Source organism: Diplotaxodon limnothrissa, linkage group LG18 (genome assembly GCF_057381915.1).
Source record: "Diplotaxodon limnothrissa isolate DT_005_m linkage group LG18, D_limnothrissa_male_GT1.1, whole genome shotgun sequence".
Lineage (NCBI taxonomy): Eukaryota > Metazoa > Chordata > Actinopteri > Cichliformes > Cichlidae > Diplotaxodon > Diplotaxodon limnothrissa.
The window spans coordinates 25,660,254-25,688,235 of NC_140613.1; the positions used below are offsets into that span (position 1 = coordinate 25,660,254).

The window sequence follows — 27,982 nt, forward strand, 5'->3', positions numbered from 1 at the left end:
AAATTAAAGCGATGCCAGGAGTAACCAAGTACAATTTAGTGGATGACGCGCAAGATTTGAGGATCCCCATGCACAACGAGGAGGTGTTTAAGCATGGGGTGTGCTTCGAGGCAAAGGTAAGAAGCCTCTGCAACAGATTGTACTTTCTGGGCAGCATTTCAGGCTTGAAGACCAGCGAGTCCTAATATGCTAAACACTGTTATGTGGGCTTCTTGGGTTTCTGATGTCGTCTTATATTTCTTTTTTCTTTTTTTTCTTGCATAATTGTGTGTGTTAGTTTATTGTTGCGTCTTCTGATCATGCAATAATTTTATATTTTATATTAAATTTCCCTTTATGACTTTATCATTTTTTAAAATTCATTTTCATAATCTTGTTTCAAGGATAATACAAAGTTTTGGTTTAGTGCAGATGAATGAGACTGACTGCACTGTGGGAATTATGAACAGTTCTTTAAGTTTTACTGTTTTGTCTCTGGTCTGCACTAATAACATCTGTAAAAAAATCCACATAGTTTGTTCGGATGTGTTGTCCTCTTTGACCAACACTTATATAGCCAAATTCATAATTTTATGTAATGTAAGACAGATTAAAAACTGCAAATTGCCAAATCTGAGAAGGTAGAATCGTCTATATTTGATATTTGCTTGAAAAAATAATGTGCAGTGTAATTACAATTTTATACGTAGTTGTCTGCTTATCCAAAACTGTAAAAAAAAAATCTGCTGACACTGGTTCAATCTAAAGAGGAGACAGTGTGTCATCCCAGCACTCCCCAAGTATTCACTTCCTTAACAATCCCGTCTTTAAACCTTTCTCTTATGTTTTGCAGTACATAGGCAGTTTGGAGGTGGGCCGCCCCGGGAGCCGAATGGAGATAGTTGCAGCAATGAGGAGAATCAGAGTAAGATTTCCCTGAAGCACACACACTTTGCCTCTTTGACAAAACCCACTTTGAAACACTGGTGACGTTCGCTGCACGTCTTTGTGCACGTTCCTCACAAGTTCCTTTCTCTGTGCTCGGCGTCCCCTCTTTACACATAAATGACCTGTCTGTGTAAAACTACACAGTGGGCAGATTCAGTGGGCCGTCAGGAGCAGTTTAAATCAGGGCAGGATTCATAGGGCAGCTTGGATTTTCTGGCTGAGGAGAGACACGGCGCACAGGGATATGTTTGATGCCATCAGGGGGAAAAAAACAACATCCTTCAAGCCTCCTTTTGTTACGATCATGCAAGGCCGCTGGAAACAACACGCGGCCTTGTCATTAAACATCACTGCAGTGTGACAGAGACACTCGGGGAGGAAAGGATTTAGCTGCTTGTCAGCTGTTGCATCTAATCTAACAACCAAGTTTATGGTGTCACTCGGAGATCGGCCGCCTCCCCAGTGACACCCAAGGAAAGACTTAATCCTGATCCAGCATCCCATACAGTGGGCAATGCTGGACATTTGATCACACTGGCAAAGATGTAGGGATGCTGTGTGTGTTTGGATTCCCCTTGTATTTTCAGGCATCCCAGTAGTGTGTGTGTGTGTGTTTGCACATTTTTAGAAAGTAGATTCTAAACTTGCTTTTATGCATTTTGGAGAAAATGACAGACATGTTCAACAGAGCAGCTCAAATGGAGAAAGAAGAGAGAGAAACCCACACAATGCACAAAGCAATCCAACCGCTGAAGGCTTTTCTCCTGCATTTTAGCTTTTATTTATCTGTGCTTAAGCAGACAATGTTAATTTACTACAAAGCTCCTATCTAAAAGACTGTGAAATGCTTTGCTCTAAGTCTTTGAAACAAACTGATAATAAGAAGGCAAACGAGGCAAAAAGAGACAAATGATGAAAATACAATAAAACTGGAAAAAAAAAAGATTGTAAATGTGTGTGGGATTAAGATGGATAACATAAAAGCAGGTTTGTAAAACGCTCGGGCTGTTTTTGAGCTCTGTTATCACACGGTAATTAATAGTCTCTGCTTCTGGGGGAGACAGACTGTGAATATTCAAAAGCTAACTTGTCCTTAAAGCACTCGCAGTGGCTCAGGGGGTAAGACGAGAGGTGAGCTTCCACAACCTGTAGTATTATTTTGTTCGGGGGCGGTTTCAGCGTGAATTAGTTTCAGGCTCATGTGCGTGAAAACGTGGCGCGAACGCTTCATCTCCCTCTGACAGCAGCGTGTGCGGAGATGGATGGTCCTGGTTTATGCAGAGCTGCATTAGCCTGGATTGCACACACACACACACCACAGAGATCAATGTCCTTCACCTGAGCACCTGCATCCAGCCTGCATGTGGGGAAAAAACTCACACAGCAACAACCAGATGACAAGGACACAGGTCGCAGGCTTGCATGGTCAAACCTCTCTGGACTAAAATCAGCTCCGCCTCCAGTTTCTGATGAAACTAAGAGAAAGCTCTGTGATCTCATATTTACACAAACCAAAGGAAACTTGACAGAGAATATCCAAGCCTGCTGCACACGCTGGGCAACTGTGTGTGTGCTGGAGAGTGATTTCATCAAACCTTATCTGATCAATTAATAATCTGATGTTGGACTTTGTGTTTTCAAAGCCAAACATGTTATTTCATACAAATCTTTCTGTTTTTTGTTTTTTACCCTACATCCTATGACTGTAAGATTTGGAGGACACACTGTTAATCAAGCAGAGGGATGAAAGCGTCCCACACATGTCCGCCTCCCTCTGGGAAGTCAGCCTTTGAAAACTTAAAAAGCTCCCAGAAAGAGAAACTGACAGTTTCTCGATGTTTACGCCATCCCAGTTTTCCTCCGGGGAAGAAGACAGTGAAAAAAGACAGCTCCTGTCTGTGTGATCCCTCCGCTTCATCGAGCTCCATCTCTGCAGGACCATAAATATATTTAATGCGAGTCAGACCGGGTAGTACTGTAATCAGTTTGCTTTGATTCAACTTTTGGATTTGTTGTTTATTCTATCTATTCTTCCTTCACAGTATGAATTCAAGTTGAAGAACATAAAGAAAAAGAAGGTCAACATTGTCGTATCTACTGACTTCGTCAAAGTGATTTTGCGCAAAAAGAGGAAGGTCGGTCTTGCACAACCACATATGATTTTTCCATTTACTTGTTTTCGCACCTTGAATGACATCTTTGTTTTAAGTCACAGTTGTCAGCGTGAACCTGTGTGATTTTTGTCTTGCAACAGAGAAAAGGGTGGTCGTGGGACGACAACACCATCTTGGTGACACAGGATCCTATCCACAGGTGGGCCCTCTCGACTGTAACAACGTGTACATGTCGCTCTGCTGGAATATGTTTACATGCATCCAAAACACAACCTCCCTGTCAGGCTGTGCAACGAAAAGCTTCATTTTAGTACCCATCTCTCGAAAAGTCCAGACGTCTCATTCCTCATTTGATGTGACAAAAGCTAAGAAATGCAGGCTCATATTTTAAGAGCTGCCATCATAAAACTTTGGTGAAAATGAAGTCTGCGTGTGGCTTTTAACTTTTCTCTCAGTGATCATTTTACTTGTCAGATCCTAAATCAGCATAAGCGATTTAACTTTATGTGATTTTTGATAGGGTTAAAAAATAAATCAGGTCATTAGCAGGGCAGAGCAGCTGGTTCATACATATCTCAGGTTTATGTGGAAACTTTAAAGTTAAACTACAGTAAGCGGTGTAGCGCTTCATACATTTGCTTGCATATGAAAAATTCTCTGTTCAAGACCAGGAGGAAACACAAGGTGTCGCGGATAAATAAAACAAAATAAAACTAGTACCGGTACCGAAAAAAATAAGATTTATTCATAACACACGTGAAAAGACCCAGGAAAACCAAGTTAACAATAAAAACGATAACAAAATAACGCTGAAAACCGATAAAAACCCTGAAAACCATACATTTCACACCTGAGCCTCAACTCTCGCGGCCCGGTACCAAACGACTCACGGACCAGTACCGGTCTGAGGCCCGGGGGTTGGGGACCGCTGCTCTATGTGACCCATATCCGATCATGGTATGACAGTGTGAACGGCACAAATCCGATATTTTCAAATCCAATCTGGGTCACTTTCATATGTGGTACTGAATCCGATACATATCCGATGTTTTTGAAAGCGACTGCTGTTTGAACAGTCATGTCACATTAAATCCGTCTTTTACGTCACTGACACAAGACAGTGCGACGTCTTCTTTTGCGCATGCGGGCCGCTTTGAGCATTCACACAAGAGCGCGTTTGCTGTCGCATTTTATTTGTAGTGTGAACGAGCAGACAAAAAAATTGGATTTGATCAAAAAATCTGAATTAAGCATTAAGACCTGCAGTGTGAACGTAGCCATAGTGACCTAAATAAGTCCCAGAAGAAAGGCCTGGATTACAAAACAAGGTCTTGGAGGCTGTTTAGTGGCAGCGTTTTCTACTGAGGAAAAAAAGCTACATAGCAGGGAGAAAAATGAGCACTTTACATTAAAAACCATCTCAATCAAACACCCAATTTACAAAAAAATTGACATGTTTTCTTGCCTCAACAGGATCTTTTACGTCTCACATGATGCTCAAGACTTAAAGATATTCAGTTATATAGCCAGAGACGGACAGAGCAACATTTTCCGCTGCAACGTGTTTAAGTCTAAGAGAAAGGTAAGCCTCACTGCTCACAGATCCCAAAACTACTGCAAACATAAATGACACATTACCTTTCATTACAATTTAGCCCTCTCCTCTCCTCTCTGGAGATAATGGTAATGTTAGCGACATTAACCAGGCATCTTAATATTTCTACTCCTGTTAACAGACGTTACTTTCAAAAATGACAATTAGCCACCGAGTCTCCATTTCCTTCATTTTCCTCACAAATGCACAAAAAGGGTTAGTTTGCATTATTTAAAGGCTGCTTTCAGAATATCTTCACCAGTTCACCTTGTTAGCAAATAGCTCTCTATGCTAACAATTTGGTCATTTTAGGAGGCTCCTAAACTCTCTGGCTCACAGTCTGATGAGGGCAAAGATACCATTTACCTGAAGATAGAGCTTCACAGAAATAAGGGAAGCAGCAAGCCAAACTCTATTCAGTGGAAACAGAATTAACCCTGCCAGGATCTCTGAAGCTCGCTAATTGGCGTGCTGTTTGTTTACTCCAGAGATAAATGAAATGTTAACTTGACAGCTGCCGTTCGTTTGGACTTTTTTTTTTTTTTTGGCTGTTCGGCTTGCTCGTCTTGTGGGCGCTGTGACGTCACGCGCTGAGTTTTGTGCTGATTAAACAAGATACAAACAGAATGTGTTAATCAGAGCACTGCTCAGAGGCTTGTAGGGTTTTTTTTTCCCCTTTTTGTTAGAGGCAACATGTCGACTCTCTTTTTCCCAGTCTTCAATCTCTGTGAAAGGCTAAGTTGACGTGAAAAAAACTGGATGGTTCTGTCCGTCTTCCCATCTAAAACCACCTCTGAGCGAATGACTGAAAGTATATTTTCCAGTGTTTTACTGTTTTAGCGATTCAGAAATAGACAAACATCTTTTGCAGATTTTTTTTCTTTTTTAACATCAACAAAAGCACATTTATTTGCATTTCCAGTTCAGCTTCTGAAGCATCTGTTAATAGCGTTCATGTCTGTAATCTCAGGGATGTATAGCCATAGCGCGCACTTCTAGAATCAGACCCCAATGGCTGTGCTAGTAAATAACTTATGAAAAATGAGAGGCGTGTTCTTCTCCACATATCTGCATATCAAGCAGTGTCAATTTTTCCTCCACGACAAAGACTGAGCATCACTGAGGTTGACTCCCATCCCTTCACCATGGATACCAGACAGACAGTGGCTTAGTGAAGCTGAATACTAATCGTTCTGGTGGGAAGTGAAAAGAAAAAGGGGCATTTTCGCTCCGCGCTTAAAGACATTTTCACTACAGCTGAACCAAATACACATCACAATGTTAGAGACATGGTCTGTGGTGCTTCTCTACCTCCTTGGGGCTGTTGAGCCTTATCTGGTTGTTGCAGGCCAAGCATGTGTGCTGAGTAGGAGGAGATGGACCAGCTGATAAGAGGAGATTTGATTTATTTTCATCACGGCATGTTGCAGCGTAGCAAAGCTTCGATGTCAGCTCGGTACACCAACACAGCCTTTTGTGCTCAGCCCTCGGAGGCCTGTCAGTTTAACCTGACAATTTTAAAGAAGAATTAAATTCTGTATCGATTGAGAAATATGACAAATTTTCTTACAGTGTTTTTGCTTTTGCTGTTTTATATTGCTATTTCACTTGATTGAACTACTTTCAAGCTCGAGTTGCCTTGAAATTTAAAATGAATGCCTGGAGGCAGGATGGTCCTCTAGAGGCAGATATCAATAAATGCATTTCTGTGCCACTGTTCAATATGGAAAGCGTCACCTGTAATGAGACTGGGGAAGGATATGGTGGATAAAGTTTAACTCTGGTGGTTTAAGGTTGCTGCCTCTGGACTGCATATTAAGGCTTTATGGAAAAAGAAATGCGAGGTTGAGCTGTAGATAGATAGATCTCCAGGCTTTCCAAAGGCTGCTTTTTCACTTGTTTTCACTCAGAGAAGTGTTGTTTTTTTGGTTTGTTGAGCCATCCAAAAATTAAAAAGACACATAGCTCAAAGGATGAACCACTTTGTTATTAGCAGCCAGTTGCAAAACCCAAAACTTTAGCTTTAGCACCCATTTCTTTAGCTGAATCTACTTAAAATACCAAACATAGCACAGTTTGACAGGCATGAAATAGTATTTTTGAAAAAAAGCTTTCAAAGACCTATTAGTTGAAAACTTGTTATCTTGATATCTTGGCATGAGGAAAAAATCTTTAGTAGAACAACATCTGAAAGTCATGTCTTTAAGAAATAGAGAAAAAAACCAGGACAGGCCTGACAGAGGACCTGAGAGATGCATCTGCACAGATGAGGTCAGGAGAGTGGTGTAGCCAGTGAGTGTCTACAGCAGTCTGTAAAACACGGTGGAGGCTCTGTCACAGTTTGTGACTGTGCTGTTGGAGAGCATGTCAAAACTGATGGATTTATGAATGCAGAACAGCGCCATCGGGTGTCATTTTTCAACATGACACTGATCCCAAACGTACTGCCAATGCAGCAAAAGAATGAATGGAAATACATGTTGAGGCCAATCCATCAGTTATGGATTGGCCTCAACAGACTAACGAAGCAGTGTGAGAGCATGTTGACAGAGAACAGAACAAAAGGCAGAAACATCCAAAGAAGAGCTTTGAATGTCTGAAGAATACTTAAGGCAATTACAAGAAAGCTGCCTAAGAGAGTCCAGAGTTGTACAAACTCTTTTCGCCTTTTATATCGTATTGCCATACATGGTTGCATTTTTGAAACACTGATGATGTAGAAGTCTGGAAAACTCATGAATCAAATATTGACACATGACACTTGTTGCAGTTCTCCTCTTGTTGAGCTAAACCACTTTGCAACCATTTGGGGTTTTTTTTATTAAAACACTAAAACAGACAAATATGGACAGATGACAAATGCAGATCTGGCTCTGACAACCTAAAAAAAATCAAGAAAAAGAAGCATTAAGCTGTTTGTTCTTAAGACTAAAAACAACATGTAAACTAACTATTTATTTAACTTGATGCTTTCCTCCGTGTTCGATGTTTCACCATACAACAGATTTTGATCTGAATGTGCATCAGTGAAAACAGTTATACACAAGAAATCGTGAATATGACCATTTATCAGTTAATAATTAACTGAGAATAATATTCCTAATCATGGGCAGCGCGGTGATGAGCACTGCTGGGTTCTTTCCGTGTACTCTCTTCCAGCTTCCTCCCACTCTCCATGCTTACCCTAACAAGGATAAGCGGAAGAGAATGGATGGATGGAATTTCTTTCGTTTTTGATGCCAGCATGTACATTTGTACTTGCTTGATTTTTATTTTTCTATTCAAAGAGGCTTATTGTAGGCCAGTCATTTCACTTCCCACATTCGTGGCGTTTCACATCATTCAGAGCTAAGTGTGTTATATTTCAATTGTTTCAATATGCAACCCTTTCCAGCTAACTGTGGAGATAAAACAAAGAGATTACAGTAAAATAGTCGACATTTTTCAACCGAGGGTTAATACTGTGTAATTTTTTCTGTAACTCTCTGGGCGTCTCTCCTCCTGTGTATAATTAGGGTTTGTAATTAGTGGAAAATCAAGTTTTAGGACATGCTTGTAAATGTCAGGGTTAATCTCTAATGGCTTTTTCTTCAGATCAGATCCTAACCCTAGCACAGTTACCAAACATTTAAGATGAGTTGTAGTCCTTACTGTAGCGCCATTCCTGCGACCCAACTAAAAAGATCTTAGTAGTTAATATTTGTGTCTAATTCAAATTAAATTGAACCTCCTATACTAAAAATGGCTTAATCTTCACTCTGCCATCAAATTTACTTGCTCCTGAACTACACCAATCATCGCTGTGACAGCAGCATGTATACAAAAGAGATACACAAGGACAAGCAGCTCAAGTCCTCCCAGCATTTGCTGTCCTAATTTGTTTTCTTTCTCCTCCCTCCGTTTCCGTCTGCCTTCACCTCCTGCTTTGCCCCAATATTCCCTTTCCTCCTCCTGCTTGCATTTTTCATCTTCTCTCTCGTTACCTGTGCACAATGTTCATACACTCGCTCTCTCTGTATTCGCTTTTCTTCCTCTGGGGCCTCATTTTCTCCCCAACTGTGTACTTTCATTTGTGCATCCACCCTCGTTGGCCTCCTGCTGCTGTTCTCTCAAAACTTCAACACACACACACCATCTTCTTGGTGTCTCCACCCCACCCCCTCTCACAGTCTCAGGCCATGAGGATTGTGCGGACAGTGGGTCAGGCGTTTGATGTGTGTCACCAGCTGACCCTGCAACAGAAAGACGACGAGCAGGAGGATGAGGAGGGGAAGGCGGAGGAGCTGCAGGCGGTGCCAGGTGACTCACACCGACAAACGCAAACACACAAATCTGCATCCGCAAAACCACTCCCTTCTCTCTCACGTCTTCCCGTTCTGCTTCTGTCACACAACACAACGCACACAGGCCTGCGACTCCTGTTTCTCTCGCTTTCTCTGTTATACAAGCTAAAACTCGGAGTGAGGCAGAATCAAACAGTGGCAGTTGAGCACACCTCTGTGTGAAAAGATGTCATTATCCTCCTCCATTTTTTTTTCAACTTGCCACGTTGAATGTTGAAGCTGCAAATTGGTTTTGGTTAGTTGTGCGAGCCCACTGATCAAAGCCCTTTTTTGTGTGGGCTGCTGCCAGCCGACACTGTTGCTGTCACTGCCTCTAGATATGTTGCGAACTTTAAAGCACAATTTATTTATTTTTTTATAAAGCATGACAATCCATCCTGTGCATCTGGTCTCTGCAGCAAAGAAGAGGTTTGCATTGTCAGAGGAGACAGACCTTGAAGCCACTACAGAGGAGAGCATTGAGTGCGTCTCATCATCAGACCCGGAGAAGAGTAAAAAGGACGAGGCTCTTGGTAATGATGGAAAGGTACTGTTGCCCTTCATCATTTCAGCATCGCTGTTATGAAACATGGAAACACAGAAATCCTGCAGGGAGATGATATAGGCACACTTACATTTTATTTATGGATGGATATGGCACATGGGTGGGTTTCCCATGATGCACTGACCGTTTCTCCTTCAGTCATCTCCTGTATTTATACACCAAGTTGCATTTAGTCCATTTAATTTTTAGTAATTAATTTTAAACTCTGGCTCTTTCCCAATGTGTGTCTTTTGCTGTCTTCCTCCTCTCATCCCCAACCGGTCATGGTAGATGCCCCCCTCCCTGAGTCTGGTTGTGCTGGGGGTTTCTTCCTGTTAAAATGAAGGTTTTGTCATGGACTGGCCGTGTAAAGCAGGCAAGATAGGACCCAAACGTAGACTCACAGAGGCAAAACTGAACTCAAAAACACAGCAGAAAATGCAAAACTAACTAAACTTAGAATATGCATGAGACTAAAGAGGCAGGTAGGCAGAGCACACGGCAGGGAATGAGGGAGAACATGACACTGAACAGAGGGAAGGCTTAAATACACAGGGAATGACGAGGGAACAGAAAACACATGGGAAACTCAGCTGAGACGAATTAGACACAACGAGACCAGGAAAGCAAAAACTAAACACACTGAACATGGAACGCACGTCTTTTACAATAAAACAGGAAACATGAGCTTGACAGAGGTGTGGAGGAAAGGCAGACAAGAGGTAGCGAGGGAACACGAGAGCGATATGACGAGCTGGAGAAACACGGATAAACATGATAAGCGGGGGGAACATAGAATAAAACACAAGGAGGGAAACCAGACACACAGTGGACAAAGACACAAGGGGGAATCTAATAATCAAGGAACTAAACAGGGAATATGAGAAAATATAAAACAGACTAAGACTACTATTGAACCTAAAACATAATACAAAATATCACTAAAACAAAAGAAACTCAAAATGCTGGGTCAAAGGGACCCAGAACCATGACAGGTTTTCCTTCACGCTCATAGACAGCTGAGGTGTTCTCTTTTCTCTTTTTATGGTCTCTGCCTTGCAGTGTAAAGCATCTTTAGGTGAGAGTTTAGGAGATGTATAAATAAAATTGAAATGACTATAATAAAGAACTATAAATGAGTCAGTTTTACTATTAATAAACAATTATTTTGTCTTGTAAGCATTTCATTAGGATTACTGTTAGAAAAATAACCAAGGGCAAGTTACCTATAGTAATCTACACTATACTACTATTATAATAATGCTATAATAATGTGGGTGGAGCTTTCTCAAATTTCTGAATATAGCCCAGGATGTTATAGGAAGTCATGTTTAGATATGACACATTTAAAACAGTATGTAGTATCATATTGTATTTGTAGGCAGTGTTTTTCACAGATCTTATACTCTTGAAGTCAGGTAACCACAAAATATGATCTTTAAATCAGAATGTGCAGAACAAAAAAGGGACTTTTTCTCCTATTTTGTACCTTAGTTTAGTTAAAATACGTCAAGCACGTTCCCATCCTTCAAGTTTCATTGTTAAAAATACCAACATATCTTTAATTTTTCACAGAGGTATACCTCTGGTTTTTGGCTCCATTGTCTATAGCTTTAAATGCCAATGAGCTGATTCAGGCCATGACATATTCTAGAAAACCACTCTCCTGTTTTTTTCTGTAAAACCTTTTTTCATTGATACCAACGGGGCATTTTCATCTCTTGAAAAATCAAGCCAACTGCAGTTCCTCTTGGTGCCACTGGAGGCTACCTCCAAAGGGAGTGAGCCCCCGATCCTGCCATGTTGAAATAACAGCTTTACAGCATAAAAAACATGTTTACAGACTGGTACAGCGTGTTTTGTCCCTGGATAGTTTCCCCCTGAATAGAAAGTGTGAGTGTGGTAAAAAAAAAAAAAAAAAAATTGTGACTCATTCGCCTTGATTATTGATTTGGACTATTCCGATATTAATATTATGCCTTGCTGTGTGATAGCAACCATCCGATACGTTTGTGCTTCTGTTTTGGAGAATAAAAGTCTAATATTTCATTAGTCTATTACATAGCACTAATTAACAGATATGTGGGGGACACACATGTGTCCCAGCAGACTAAACCACAAACTGAGCCTCCAAACTAGATAGTTATACAAGCAAGGTATCTATTTACAGTTAAATATTTACGGTTAATTTAAAGCATGAAAGTAAATACAAGGGAATTATATGAAAGGAAGCAAATTTGACATCAGTATCTCAAAGACAAAAGTAAAAGCAGATATTTGTGTCTCTGCATTGCAGCCATACAGTTTATGAATATGGCTTACTACCCAAGGAAAGGTAAATGTACATTTTTAGCTGGTAAATTTGCACTGCACCCTCTCATATAAGGTAAAATAAAAGAAAAAACAACTGGACAATGGCCAAAACGCCAACAAAATAAAGCTTCAAAATGCATCCAGTACCAAAGTGTGACGTCACTGTGGTTACATCCATGTTTTAGAAGAACTGGTCTGAGATATTTAGGAGTGAGCAGAAGCAACTTGTGCATGTTAACTATGGGTAGTGGCTGTAACTCTGGTTTCCTCCAGAAATGTTGATTAGTTAATCGGCTATAAATTATCCTTAAGTTTGAATATGAATGCAAATTAACTGATGACCAGAGTCGACGCCACCTCAAGCCCAGTGTCCATCCACCCATTTGTTAATCCTGAATTAGGTTACCAAAATATATAGATGATGGATGGGATTTTTAAAAAAGTCAAAAATATTGTATTATTCAGTGCTTCCTGGAGTCCCACAGCTCACAGATGGGTAGTTTGCTAATTTTAAAGTTTGTCCTCATAAAAGCTCAAAAGAAGATCAGAAAACGGCTCAGAGCTCAGAGGGATGTGCGGTCTTGTAAGCAATCATGTCTTTAAGGGTTGCTTGTGAAGACGGGCTCTTCAATATTGATAGGATCATATGGTTTATTGATGAAATCACAGCCAGGATTTCTAAGTGCTGCTCTGCTCGTCCTGTGATGTCGGACAAGCCGCTCTCTGCTATCTGCCTGTCTGCTCATTTTCCCACCGAGTCTCTGAGGAACTGTCAGCTTTATTACTCACAAGAGAGAAAACCGGTGTTGTTCTGATGAGGTGTTAATTGGTTCGAATCGAACAGTTATTAAGTCTAATTGCACAATGACCCAAGAACAAGGGAATTTAAGCGTCATAGTTTTTGCGTTATTCATTTTCCTGCAGCATTTCATCAGGTCTCACGTGCAACCTGTCTCAGTCCTGTGTTTGTAATCTGAAGGTCAAGTGTCCTTCACAGTGAAGTGTTAATGACAATGGAGTCCAACATATTGATTTCCCATCTTTTTCTTGACAGATGAGACTTTCATGTCAACAATTCCTGCTGTAGCACTCCAGCATAATTGTGTGAGTCATTCACCCCAGCAGCAGCGGCCCATACAGTCAATACACATCTATTTATAGAAACCCTAATTAAAGCACTGCTTTCACATTTTTTTTATTCTTATTGGACTAAGGTCATTTCTTTACAGTATAATTATCATGCTTATGTTAAAAAAAATGCCAGTCTAAATATTAGACTTTGATTTATCACAGTGCCTCACACACTTCAAGATAATTCAATCTTCAGCTCTAAAATGTTGGTAAATTTCATGCCTGTCGTCAGGACCTCAAAGAAAAAATCAAACACCAAGTAGTAGAGAGTTTACAGAAGAACAGCCAACACTACAGAATTCTCCATCAGCAGCAACTTCAACAGAATAGCAGCGTTTATTGATTTTTATTTGCTGTGAAATACAGTTCCCACTTTGATATTTTCTTCATTTATGCAACTTGGCGTGGTAGATATTGCATTGATCGCTTTCTCGCTCGCTCCAGGCTTGCTGCACTTCACTCTACCTGCCTGCACTTCAGCAGCATTGAGCAGTAAAAGTGGATTCACATTATACACACATTTTAAGAGATCATCACAAAATTCCTTGTAGACACCCTAAGCATCAAGCAGTGAGGATATCTAAGAAACCATCTGCGGATTTCTCCATTGGGATGAAAGCACACAGGCTCCTTGCTGTCAGTGCAGCATCTCTTTGCATTTTCCTCCCTGAGGAGCTCAGACTGGCAAAGAGAGGCTTTCAAACCACTGCTGTAGACATGCTTTTACACATACAAACTTTCATATATTTTTTCTTTCTGCTATTAGTCACGTAGGATTGTGGGTTTTGCTGCCTTATACTTTGTTCTCTGTCTGTGGCCAAGCTCTGTTTCTTCCTGATGTCAGGGACTAATGCCGACTTCAGCCTACAACATCCCATACGGTAAAAAAATACATTTTTCCTGGCCAAAATATATTTCAAATATATGGTAAATATATTTTGTATTTGTGATGCTCCAAAAAAATATATTTTTGAAATTGAAAATATATTTCTTTCAAACCAAAATACATTTCAAAACATATTTTAGGGTGAAGAAAATACATTTCCAACCTTACAGTAGAATGTATATCAAAGTATCCTTTATTTAAAATATATTTAGTGCAATAATGATGATAATGATAACAATACTAAAAGTAACATGTTTTATGCACATCTGCAAAAAACAGTTGGATTCAAACAAAACAGAGTCAAAGGTCTATCACGAATTAGGTTGTTTATTCATTTGCTTACAGTATTTCACATTACACAATATCTCACTATAATGTAGCGTTCATTGACTTTGAAATTATCTGTCAGTGATACAGTAAACAAGATACAACAACTGCTATGTACACTTTAGTTTTTGACAATATATACAATTTAGTACTTAAAGGAACACACTCCACTGTTTTGGAAATAGGCTCATTCTCCACCTCCCTCAGAGTTAAAAATGCAGCGTCTTCTTTCTAGATCCGTACGTTAATAGGGCTCTGGAGCGTGATCTTACGGGATGGGGCGTAGCCAGGATTTTTGGTCAAGGCGCCATATTAGCAGGCCAAACAAATGCTTGCTGTGTGGTCGGTTGTAATGTTAGATTGCACTACCGACAAAGGAATAAGCTTGAAAACAGGCTCTCTTTTCATTGTTTCCTCACCTGGAAACATCATGAGGGAGCTTATGTGTTGGATGTTACCAAAAGAAGGCGTCTAGCCTGGATAGCAGCTGCGAGACGAGCTGATATTCAGTTCTCTACCAGCCACAGATATCTGTTGGTGTGCTCCAGTATTTTCATTCAGGTAAGTTCTAAATAAGTTCATATTATTATTTATAGCCTGTTAATTTTATTTTCAATAGCACAAACTTAGAACAAACATGCAGAACTACCTTCTATTTATAGAGTTGCTAATTATTTGGCATTATTGCAACAAACCAGCCTATGAAATGAATGAAACAAATCCTGACTGGGTTCCAACACTACACATGGGGCACTACGAAATCCCTGCTTCAAACTACATGCTACATACCACCATGCCAATCAGATTACTTCTTCCATGTGAGGGTAAAAAGGTGACCTTCCTGGATAAGATGGCAAAGGTTTGCTGCGTTTTGGTGAACATGTGCCCCAGTGTGGTAGTAAAACCAGGGAAAAATGCTCTTGTTAAATACTTTTAAGTCTTGTGCTGTTTATGTAGTGATAAGTTTTCAAAAGAGACAGTAAATTACAGAATGCTAGTAGTGGGTGATATTATACAAATGCTGTCATGATTTTATGTGAACATTTTGTCATTTGTAAACTATACATAACATTTTTTCTACATTGTAACTGATGTGATGTTCGACAAAGTGCTTTTAATTAAAAATAGGCAAACATTTCTTTGTTTCTTTATTCAACTTTTGAACAGTGGTATTTAGTAAGTACATATTCAGTAAATGCAAAGTATTTACATGGCCCCCTAAATTAAAACATTATGGGTTATTCAGAACAGAACTATGCTTGGAAAAATATTGTCCCATCAGTTGATCCAACTCCTCCACAGTAGCAGGTGGAACCTTTCTTTTTTGAGGATGGCTTCTTTTACCTGTCACAACGAATAGTCTGTTTATGTTTTGATCAAGAACCTTTTTTTTGGGCAGCTGAAGAGGAGAAGTCTATCTTATGGCCAACCTCTGGCTGTATCTTGGTCATATTACCCAGCAAAACCCAGTATGCAGGTTCATCTGTAACAGTCCTTGTGCCACAGATCCTCACTGTTGCTTCTACATTAAACAGAAGAGCAGTGACATGGCTGCAAGTCTCCACGACTCTAGCCATACAGCTGCAGTGGGCGGCTTCAACCTTCCCTGTGATGCTCACAATGACCTGTGGCTGCAATGCTGCAATTCAGTCTTTAAGAGTGCAGGACCTAAAACACACACAGACAAAGTTCATTTAAAGACAAGAACTTTAATAAGCCAAGTCCGACACAAATGTGTTTTATTTACTTTCAAATCCATTTATCATAAATGTAACAAATAAAGTGTTTTTATGTATCCATCTATAGAACGCTGCATGTTATATTCTAAATCTGCATGTTTCTTTTTAGAAACCTATCAGCAAAAAATGAATCTAAAGTATGTAATGCAAGGATGTAATCACTTTCAAGAGGGAGAAAACATAAAGTTCGACTTTAAGTGACAACTATGGACACCTAATATGACAAGCAGATTCTGCAGGTCATTAATCAATGTATAAAACTAAAACAGAATGTATTTTTAGTGACACAGGACACAAACAAGGAAGCAAGATGTGTAATTAGGATTATTTATAATAAATATGAATTAATTAGGGCAATTTCTTTAACCATAAAGAATAACTAAATCCTTCAGGACAATGTCACATCAATGCACTGAACTCACTATGTTATCCCTCTAACAGAGCCTCTACATGTTCTCACTGTAATTTCCCCCTCACGAATGAATTTTTGCTAGCACTAATTTGAATGCTGGGGGGAATCAAACGCATTTTACTCGCAGTACTCAAGCTGACTTACCTTTGCTTGAATGACGGCGTACTCACAACGTGGAGGCTTAAAAATAGCCAAATCTTGTACCCAGTCCTTGGTGAATTGGATGTGCGCCTCCAGAGATTTATAATTGCGAAATTGGTGCGCCGTGTATGCTCTGACTCCACAGACAAGGTATGAGAGTAGATCATGCTAAGTCAATAGCGGTTTGGTCTTCAGGGTTTCTACTCCACGGCTATATTTCATACGGGTCCACATTTCAACAATCAAGTACCGTCTCTTTGCATCTGGACAGAATCTGTCTCTATACCGTCATTTTCTTTTGAGCTACGTTTCAGAATGGTTCGTAGCAATCTTGTTTTGATTCGTGACCTGCCAAGATGGTGCTGCGCTCCCACAATGCATTGCGACATTACGTCAACTCCAAAGCCCTTTGCGTGCAGGAGTGTATGCGCATGCGCATTGCCACGGTGGTTTAAAAAATAAAGATATAATGAAAAGTAATTAATAAAAATTAAATATTTAAACATTCCCACAAATGTGCAATGAACGTGCAAAAACTCTCTTTAGTAGTTGTTACTGTTTCTTTCTTTCTTTTTTTTTTTTTTGAAAAATAACGACGTCTCTGAGGCGCGAAATCTGACAGCGAGAGGAACGGCCGGATACAGGAGACGGGAAGAAACAAGCCGATTATGTTCGCGTTAATTAAGTGGTTGGAAGATGTAAAATTCTCAGTTCTGCCAACTGAACATATACGAGATTTTAATGAGGATGAATAATTAGCCGGCATGGAGGAAACGGACCTTTATTTCGTGGAGTGGCGACAAGAAGCCAAGGCGGGTGGCCAGTCTAAGAAGCCTCCATCATCAAGCTAGCAGGTGCCTTTTCCCATATAATATTACTTTATTCTCGTGTATTTGGAACGGAAGCGTAGAGCTGCCACCCAGGCAAAAGAGAAATATAAGTATATCACGTTATAACGTGAAAAGTTTATCGTTCTAACAATATACTATCATGTTTGAACAACATGTTTGAACAACATTGTACGAAAAATGTACATAATTATCACGTCCGTACAATATTGTGCGAACGTGACAATTATGTATATTATAATAACGTGATATTATATTATACAAACATGAAAAGCATAATGTTAGAACAATAAACATTTCACGTCATAACGTGATACAGCTCTATTTTTCTTTTGCCTGGGTGGCAGCTCCACGCTTCCATAATTTGGTAATCAAAATATGTAACTTAATTAATTATATTGTGACGTACTTTTGCCTTTTCTTATTATTCTGCCTTCTCAATAACTATCAAAGCCTATTCACATTTAATTTGGCTTTCACAGAAATCCTACCTCTCCTTCTGGCTACAGAGTACTTACCAAGGTTAGAAACAAAGAACAGTTATGCTTTATTAATGTTCGCTAATTACAATGTTCCACATTTCCTTGCTTTTTAAGTCATTTTTAGGCTTTTTAGAGTTTTTGTTTTTTATTTTTTTAGCAGTAATGTTTCTGCCTATTTATTTCAGCCCATGAAATCGAATGCAGATCTTCCTAATGTGAGATTTACATAAATGTAAGTAATTTTGTTTGTCATTGTCATTAATGTTGTTGCTGTTGTTGTTTTTGTGCAGTTTGCAATCATATAAACCTAGCAAGCATCAGTCAGCACAGTGACTAACCTAAACAGATTCTTGCTTTATTCACATATATTATATGTAATTATATATACCTACACATTGTACCTAGGGTTGCAGCCACTTGGCCCCACCCCATTGTTGTGACAGCCCTGATTGTACTTATACACTGCATCTGAACAGGGAACAGTCTGCCACATTAATGTATTTTTAAGTGACTTGTTTGTAATACATGAATTTGTTTTTTACAGATGTCAAAGTCTCAACCTCATGCTGCCCTCCCCCATCCTCCTAAAGTAAGTATTTGTTGTTGTAGTTTTTTATGCGGTGTCTGTGTCACATGCTAATCATAATTATTGAAATAACTGTTTTCTAACAGATTTTCCAAAACACTAGTTATGTTTGTTGTCATTCAGACCAATACTACTGCTTAGACATTGTTTAGTGGTCATGCATGTTTGACAAGCTCGTTATGATACCAAAACAGTAGGCCTATCACAATAATCGATATATCGACTTAACACACAATACATGTACATGACCTCAATAATTGTTGATGATGTAATTTATCCGCCATTATATTTACAAAAATAAAATATAATGATAACATAACAATAACATTAAATAACATTGTTTTCTATTTGTTAGAAAATTTACTATTTATTCAAGTTTTTAAGGTATCTAATATTTTGATTCCTAATTTCAATGATCTAAATACTTTAAGAATTAGATGTTGGTTTGTCAATTGAAAGTGTGTAGATCTTGCATTATTATGGTGTTATATTATGATTATACATTCAAAGACATAAAATGGTCTTAAAATGACAATGACATAACTTGTCGCAATTGTTTATGGGGCAATATACCGACCAACAAAAAGTCGCTATCGTAACAGGCCTTCAAAACAGACGGTTTTATGATTGATAAATTCAAAAAATAAATACATTTAATTTCTCTGAGATTCTCTAATATTCAGTTACAGTTCACAACACAGTTACCCGTACATGCAGTATTATACTGTAAATATAAATCTCTGCATTTAGCATCCCACTAGAAGCGTCACAGTTACTGCCTCTTTTTTTTTTTTTTTTTTTACAAATACCTGTACTATCACTAACACATTTACTGTTTTACTTTTAGCCTGTGGATACAAATGCAGATTTCCTTAATGCAAGTTGTGCATTTTAATTACATCATGTTATTTTTATTATTATTTATTTATTTATTTTATTTTACATTCAAATATTTCAAGCTTCTTGGTTAAAGAAGCTTGATTGCTAGTAGGTAAAGAATAGTTCACCTATAATTCATATTCCCAATTAATTTCTCACCTCTGATTGAATGCCTTTGTTTGTTTTCCTTTTGACTATAACAAAACATTTTTGCTGGATATATATGGTGAATTTATATGCATAGATACAGTCGTAGTGCTTGACACATGCAAACAGCAGTAGATGTACTAAAAAGGAAATAATTACAATCATGATGTTGATTGCTGATGTCAGTATATATATTTTAGAGGAATGTTTTGTTTTTCACCCAAAATGAACTATATTGCTTCAGAAGAGATTTATTACCCTATATAAACAGTATCTATATATTGTTCTGTTTTTTGTTTGTTTTTGTTATTTTCAGGTTCAATGGTGCGTGTTCTTCTAATGGCCGCCTTCCCACTGGAGGTTTTGATCCACAGCAATTTAAAAGGTAATCAGCTTTGAAAGTCAGTTCAAATGGTTAGCTAATAGTACTTTAAAAAGCCTACTTCTCTGTCACCAGTTTCTTTACCAAAAAGCATAATATTGTAGTTCAAATGTTTAGATGAACAAAGATCAGATTTTTGGAAATTTAACTAGCCAGACACTCAAATGTTAATGCTTTTTATAGGAGGACACAGCAAAACAGACATCGGCGCAGAGCGAAGAACTGCCCTTGATAAAGAAACCATGACAGCCATATATAGTAAGTGAAGACTGTGTATCTAAAATTGCATACTGCACAAGTAACTCACTTTGCAACAATAAAAATTGCACAGATAGGTGATGAAGCATTGAAGTGGTTGGACTCAGACAAAGAAGGTCAACAGATTGAATGATGGAGAGTAAGGATAGATGACCAAAAGGGGTGTTAGTATTACTGTAATGTGAACTGGATAGACTTTCCATCGAGGGGGAAAAAAAAGGTAAAATTATGTGGAAAATATATCTGTATCTCTATAAACGGAAATATCTGTTTGCTAAATGAAGCTAGCTAATTTAAATCATGTTTTTATTTTAACTCTGATAAAAGTACTAGAACTGTGACTTTTGTTTGTTACAGTGGCGGTAAGGAAGAGGTTCCCCAATGTATCCAGAGGGGCTTTGGGGATTGCAGTCAATTCAAAGCTGGGGGAACTCAGACTGTTGGAAAAGAAAAAAAAAGTTACATTTTAAATATGTTTTATGTTCGTACACACCCACATATATATATCTATATATATATATATATATATATGTGTGTGTGTATTCCTCTGCTTGTTATTGATCAGTAAACATCTTTGAGTGATCACATTTTTATTGTGTTAATAGCAGTTCACATCAAATTCACAGTATCGTTACTTATAAGTGTTTGTTGCAGTTGCATTTTGTATAGTAAAATGTATGTATATATATGTGTGTGTGTGTGTGTATATATATATATATATATATATATATAAAAAACACCCAGCACGCCCCTGCGGGCGGTTTATCCTTCAAGCTCGGGTCCTCTACCAGAGGCCTGGGAGCTTGAGGGTCCTGCGCAGTATCTTAGCTGTTCCCAGGACTGCGCTCTTCTGGACAGAGATCTCCGATGTTATTCCCGGGATCTGCTGGAGCCACTCGCCTAGCTTGGGAGTCACCGCACCTAGTGCTCCAATTACCACGGGGACCACCGTTACCTTCACCCTCCACATCCTCTCGAGCTCTTCTCTGAGCCCTTGGTATTTCTCCAGCTTCTCGTGTTCCTTCTTCCTGATATTGCTGTCATTCGGAACCGCTACATCGATCACTACGGCCGTCTTCTTCTGTTTGTCTACCACCACTATGTCCGGTTGGTTAGCCACCACCTTTTTGTCCGTCTGTATCTGGAAGTCCCACAGGATCTTAGCTCGGTCATTCTCCACCACCCTTGGGGGCATCTCCCATTTTGACCTCGGGACTTCCAGGTTATACTCGGCACAGATGTTCCTGTACACTATGCCGGCCACTTGGTTATGGCGTTCCATGTATGCCTTGCCTGCTAGCATCTTGCACCCTGCTGTTATGTGCTGGATTGTCTCTGGGGCATCTTTACACAGCCTGCACCTGGGGTCTTGCCTGGTGTGATAGACCCCAGCCTCTATGGATCTTGTACTCAGAGCTTGTTCTTGTGCTGCCATGATTAGTGCCTCTGTGCTGTCTTTCAGTCCAGCTTTGTCCAGCCACTGGTAGGATTTCTGGATATCAGCCACCTCCTCTATCTGCCGGTGGTACATACCGTGCAGGGGCCTGTCCTTCCATGATGGTTCCTCGTCTCCCTCCTCTTTCTTGGGTTTCTGCTGCCTGAGGTATTCACTGAGCACTCGGTCAGTTGGGGCCATCTTCCCAATGTATTCTTGGATGTTCCTTGTCTCATCCTGGACTGTGGTGCTGACACTCACCAGTCCCCGGCCCCCTTCCTTCCGCTTAGCGTACAGCCTCAGGGTGCTGGACTTGGGGTGAAACCCTCCATGCATGGTAAGGAGCTTTCTTGTCTTTATGTCAGTGGCTTCTATCTCCTCCTTTGGCCAGCCTATTACCCCAGCAGGGTACCTGATCACGGGCAGGGCGTATGTGTTGATGGCCCGGATCTTGTTCTTACCATTCAGCTGACTCCTCAGGACTTGCCTGACCCTCTGCAGGTACTTGGTGGTTGCAGCCTTTCTAGCGGCCTCTTCATGGTTCCCATTTGCCTGCGGGATCCCCAAGTACTTGTAACTGTCCTCTATGTCTGCAATGTTGCCTTCTGGTAGTTCAATCCCCTCAGTTCTGACTACCTTCCCTCTCTTTGTTACCATCCGACTACACTTCTCCAGTCCGAACGACATTCCAATGTCATTGCTGTATAGCCTGGTAGTGTGGATCAGTGAATCGATGTCTCGTTCACTCTTGGCATACAGCTTGATGTCATCCATGTACAGGAGGTGGCTGACAACTGCTCCGTTCCGTAGTCGGTATCCGTAGCCAGTCTTGTTAATGATCTCACTGAGGGGGTTCAGGCCTATGCAGAACAGCAGTGGGGACAGAGCATCTCCTTGGTAGATCCCGCACTTGATCAAGTGCGGGATATATATATATATATATATATATATATATATATATATATATATATATATATATATATATATATATATATATAATTTTTATTTTTTAAAAATTTTACAATTTTTAAGAATGTTATGAAAATAAAGTTGTATAATGTATGTTCCTAGCTTGATTTATATGCTGTGTTTGTTTTAGATATCAAATAAAGATTTTCAGTTGTTACATGTGAATGTGTTTTCTTCGACTGAAATATATGAAGGGTAAAATATATTTTTGAAAGATTTTTAATTAATTTTCAATTATATTTTGAAATATATTTCAAAATATACAAAAATTGGCCAAAAAATATATGCGCTAAAATACATTTCAAAATATATTTATATATTTTGAAATGTATTTCAAAAAATATATTTTGAAATATATTTCAAAATATACAAAAATTGGCCAAAAAATATATGCGCTAAAATACATTTCAAAATATATAAATATATTTTGAAATGTATTTTAGCGCATATATTTTTTGGCCAATTTTTGTATATTTTGAAATATATTTCAAAATATATTTCAAAATATATTTTTTTACCGTATGGGATATCAGCTTAACACAGGTTGGTTATTCGTGTCCGGAAAGAAACCAGAGTGTAAACTTGGGGCTGCACGATTAATCGTTAGAAAATCGCGATCTCGATTCATACTTATGTGCGATCTCATTTCCAAATGACAACGATTTAAAAAAAAAAAGAAAACAAAAAAAGACGACGACGATTGGACCGCATTTTGATTCGGGACGTACTCTGCATGAAAACAAGCGCTCACTCTTCCTGCTCAACAAATGACAAGGGCGGAGCCTTATACCACGTGATACAGAAAAAACAACGGAGAGCACGTCAGGGATGACGAGAAAGTGACAGGAGAAAATCCGTCCCGGTCAACCACCCAAACATCAATAACGGGAACCTTATACAGCGCTTCCCTATAACCGTCGAACTCCCGCAGGCATAAAGAAATTACGGAGGCTATTACTTATCACCTGACCAAAGATAACACTGTGCAAAACGAGGGATTTAGGAAAATGATCAACACCCTAGACAAACGCTACACAGTGCCGTCCCGCAACTATTTTTCTATTGTTGCACTACCTGCTCTATACACGCAGCGTCGAGCAACGGTGGAGACAGAATTTCAAGCAGTACAACATTTTGCGGCAACAACAAAACGTGAGACATTTGTTGTTTTTATGTTTATTTATTGTTTTTATGTTCAGTCTCAACTGTTACGAAGTTGATGTGCAGTTAATAAGTGCAATAAATATTTATACTGGAAAAGAAAATCGTGAGAGAATCGTGATCTCAATTCTAAGCCAAAAAATCGTGATTCTCATTTTATGCAAAATCGTGCAGCCCTATGTCAACTTACCAGTGTGCCTCGTATAATGTGGCATAATGGATAAAAGCTAAAGCCAATTCATGGGCAGACCAATATTATCGGCTGATATCCGATGTTTAAGTCTGATGTCATTACCCGTTTTCGGGTCCAAACTCTGCTTCAGGTCCCAAAGTCAAACAAACACTGTGGCATCACTGAGAGTTACAAACTGTATAAATTCTTTCATCTTTAATAAAATAATCAGTGTTGCTGCTTTACCAGGTGTAACAATTAAGTTTAAAATCCAGGCATCCATGAAAACAGAATTTATGAAGTTTAGTGGAGTTAGATGTTAGCAGGGCGTTAGCTCGCTAGTTTCCACCTAAACATAATATACTATTGTCTGACTGAGTGATTTCTGAAAAAATTTAAACGTACAGCTCTGCTATCACTTCCAACATAAATGAAGACAGGAAACTAAACAGCAGTGACGTTTGGAGGGTTACTGAAGTTGGGCTAGCTGGTATATAATGATGTGCTACGTGGTGGCTAGCTATGGCTAGCATAATATAAACACATTAGCACAGTGAAGCTGGAGGATGAACGCTAACTTTGTTTCCACTAAACGGTCCAATCTTCAGTCAGGAGAACAACTGAGATAATTCATCCACAATACAAGGTTAGTCGTCAATATATTGCTGCCTGGGCTGGGCTGTAGTTATCTGTCTGTGAAGGTTCTCAGTCATCCAGGTCATCGTTCAAAGATGGTTGTTTACAGTGGACATTGATAGCTTCTTTCACTCCTCTTTCAAAGGTTTTAAAAACACAACCGCTTTAATAACCGAAGAGTAGTTCCAGACAATTACACTGTTGTCTAACTATCTCTCTTCTATTAATGCATTAGTGTAATACAACCAAGGTATGTGGGATCCACTTGGACAGGCAACCAGGTAGCAAACTGGACATTGTCTAAAACATCATTGATAAGATAAGATAACCTTTATTAGTTCCACACGTGGGAAATTTGTTTTGTTACAGCAGAAAGTGGACAGTGCAAAGTTATATAGCAAAAATTAGTGAACACTGGAATAGAATAAGAATAAGATACTCTACACAACTGTAATTGAAGACAGTATATAGCATAAACAAAGCAAGCATAATGAAAGAGCTGTCCCCAACACACACGGGGGTGTTGAGGTGGCAGATTTTTAAATCACCAAATATTGTTTCGCTGTCGGTTTCAAAACTCCTACATCAGTCAGATTCTGACAGATTCAGTAATTTAAAAGCAATCTCACTTAAATGTGATGTATAACACTGCTGGATCATTTGTCCATGATTTTGTTAAAACCTACTGCTCTATTCCACGATCTCAGATAAGCATAACAGCGTTTACTTATTTCAGGAGTCCTCTTCACGCCCTTCAGGTTTTGTATATTCCAGCTTTGTCCCTTTGAGTGTTTTTCACGAGTCACTAATAAAAAATCACTTCCATAAAGGATAGAGCTGTGCAGCTTCAATCATAGCTCCTCCTGTGAGACTCATCTCTCCTCACTCCTCCATCCTCTGGGTGTATTTTAGGATTTGAGACATCCTTCATGAGGATATGCTGAGATGGATTTCCAGTTCACAGGTAGGAGGACAGAGGGAAATGAGAGAGGAATCAAAAGAGCTACTTTGGTTGCCGTTGTCCGATTGTATTTTTTTCTTGGGAAACGTTGATTTGATCCCGAGTGTGTGTGTACTCCTATATGTCTCTCGGTCAGGAAAAGCCAAAACAAGTCTATAATTGCCTACTCCTACAAAAATACTGTGTAGTCTGATCCCAGCATAGTGGTTGTCAAAGTTTGTAGATAGCAGTCTTTATGTGTGTAGTGAATGACTAGTGAAAGTACTTCAACTCAGCTTGTAGAAGTAGTGGAGCCTAAATGACCATCATTTTATTATTCATTATAGGTATCTGATAACCCGTCTCTTCTGCTGAGCTCGCCCATCCTTGGAGCCTCTGTGCTGGCTCATGCTGCAGCAGGGGGATCCTGCTCTGCAGAGCACCAGGTCCACTTCCTTCAGAAACAACTGCAGCAGCAGGAACAACAAGCACTAGCAGCTTCAGCGCAGGTAATTTTCCCCTTCTGGAACCTCAAAGAAGATATTTTCACCTTTTAAGTTTGTGTGAGTCTCTTAATGGGAAAATGTGTTCATGGAAAATTTTACCGTAGTGCAAACTTCCACAACGGCAGTTTTGAGTATAGCAGCTGTTTATGTGTGTTTGCCTGTCTGTGGACAGATCTTGTCAGCGCGATGGTGTTGAAACCACGCGAGGTAGCGCCATTAAAACGTCACGGAAGTGCAGTTGAGATCGAAATGAAGCTTGCATTTAAAAAGGGGTGTGTTCCGACCCATAAGTGCTGAGTAAATGAAGCTAAAAATATCCCAAGTATTTTTAAAGCAGGTGATCTCATGCCACTGTGACGCTATCGCACAATTTTTTTCTTCTCTTCCTTTTTGTGATGAAACTCTCACTAACTGTATTGATGCACACAGGGTTTTTTTTCTTTTTTGTGCACTGAATCATCAGCTGTGATTCATTTAATAAAAAATCACAAGCCTTGAAGAATTCACCTGCCTGTGTGCATACCAGCATCAGTTGTTTTAACCCTTTAAAGCCGAAACCCTGAAATAATTGGCAGAAAAATTGTAATTTGTTGAAAGTGGAGTGGTTATTGAACCTTCTGGACATTTTTTTAAAGGAAAAGATTTGCATTTATGAGTCTTTATTCTGGGTTATGTAGAGGTATATGTCTAAAATATGATCTGCTTGATGTTACGGGGTTAAAATATGCTCAATAATTAAATGTGCTTTACTTAATGTAACTGAGCAAAGGCTGTTTGACACAAAACTTCCTGATCACATAAAAAAATTATCAAAACCTCCCAGGAAACAGGACATGAGTATCTGTATTTATGATTATGAAATTCACAGAGCGCTTTCAGACACTAAACCTTTACATAAACTTTGAACAGTTTCAGGTAACACTTAATATTCCCGGGCAGTGGCATTTAAAAGTTGTATGTCTGTGTGTGTGTTTAGGTAAATGTTTTGCAGGAACAGCTGTCGGTGGAGTTGTGTGCTCGGACTGAAGCCCAGGCCAGAGTGCAGAGGCTGCTGCAGCAGAACACAGACCTGCTGCAGCACATTTCCCTGTTGGTCAAACAGATCCAGGAGCTGGAGCTCAAAGCTGCGGGCCAGTTAACATCCAGTGAGTGGCTAATACACTTTTGTAATTGACTTTCCACTCAGATCATTTTCTCCTTTAAAGTGTAGTGTAGATTTTTATTTGGCTGCCTTTAATCTTCCTGTTTACCTCCGATCTAATCTGTAATAAAAACGTTAAAATTTCTCCCTATTTTTCTTTACTTTTAATTAGTTTCTTTCTTTCCCATTGCGCTCATGTTCTTCTACTCCGTTTTCTCTCCTGCTTCTGGCACACAGTTAATTATACTATGACAGCCCTCTTAGAGGGTACCGCTCCCCGTTCTCCCGTTCCAGCACAGACGTCATCCCACTCTTTGTAATCTCAGCTTTGACCAGTCCCCTCTTCTTACATGATCTGCATCTCTGTTTATATGTGATAATGAAATATCTTTTGTTCTTTGCTTAATCCATTATAAATATGTCATATTTGATCTCTTCTCATTTCTGTTTTCCACAGTGGGTTCCCAGGACAGTCTTCTGGAGATCACATTTCGTGCAAAGCCTCCCGGCGTTCCTCATGAACCCCCCACCCCTTCGTCATCTACAGGCCTGTTAGCAGCTCAGTCCCAGCTTCAGATTAGCAATAGTGCCTGGGTCTCTGTCCTGCCCAGGTCTTGCTCTCCAGGCACCATGGGCGCTGACACCATCCCCTCGGGGCTTAGCAGCAGCGGAGTTAGGCTTGAGTGCTTCCGCTTTGCTTCCCGAGCGGCAGACAGCCAGGAACAGGGACAGGACACAGGGGAGACTCCCAGCGACGGGGCCCCCGATGAAAGCTCGCTGCTGGGGGAGCAGGTCCTGGGAGCCCTGGAGTTGCTTCGTTTCAGGGAATCTGGGATTGGATCAGAGTACGAATCAAACACAGATGAGAGCGATGACCGGGACAGCTGGGGCCAGGGGGAGGGAGCGGGGGCCGACGGAGGAGCCCGACTTTTAAATGTGCTGAATGCAGAAAGTCTGCCAGACTGCTTGGGAGATGAAATGGCTGTTTAG

At 39.7% G+C, this 27,982-nt stretch overlaps 1 protein-coding gene across 1 annotated transcript; it reads left to right on the forward strand.

Annotated features, from left to right (window-relative positions):
- Positions 1 to 11: 11 nt before the first annotated feature.
- LOC146613768 (carboxyl-terminal PDZ ligand of neuronal nitric oxide synthase protein-like) lies at positions 12 to 27,982 on the forward strand. Its single transcript, XM_085378188.1, has 10 exons — positions 12 to 116; positions 833 to 904; positions 2,970 to 3,062; positions 3,182 to 3,240; positions 4,515 to 4,623; positions 8,805 to 8,934; positions 9,377 to 9,504; positions 25,693 to 25,854; positions 26,828 to 26,996; positions 27,450 to 27,982. The coding sequence occupies exons 1-10, from the start codon at positions 12 to 14 to the stop codon at positions 27,980 to 27,982; spliced, it is 1,560 nt and encodes a 519-aa protein (XP_085234314.1).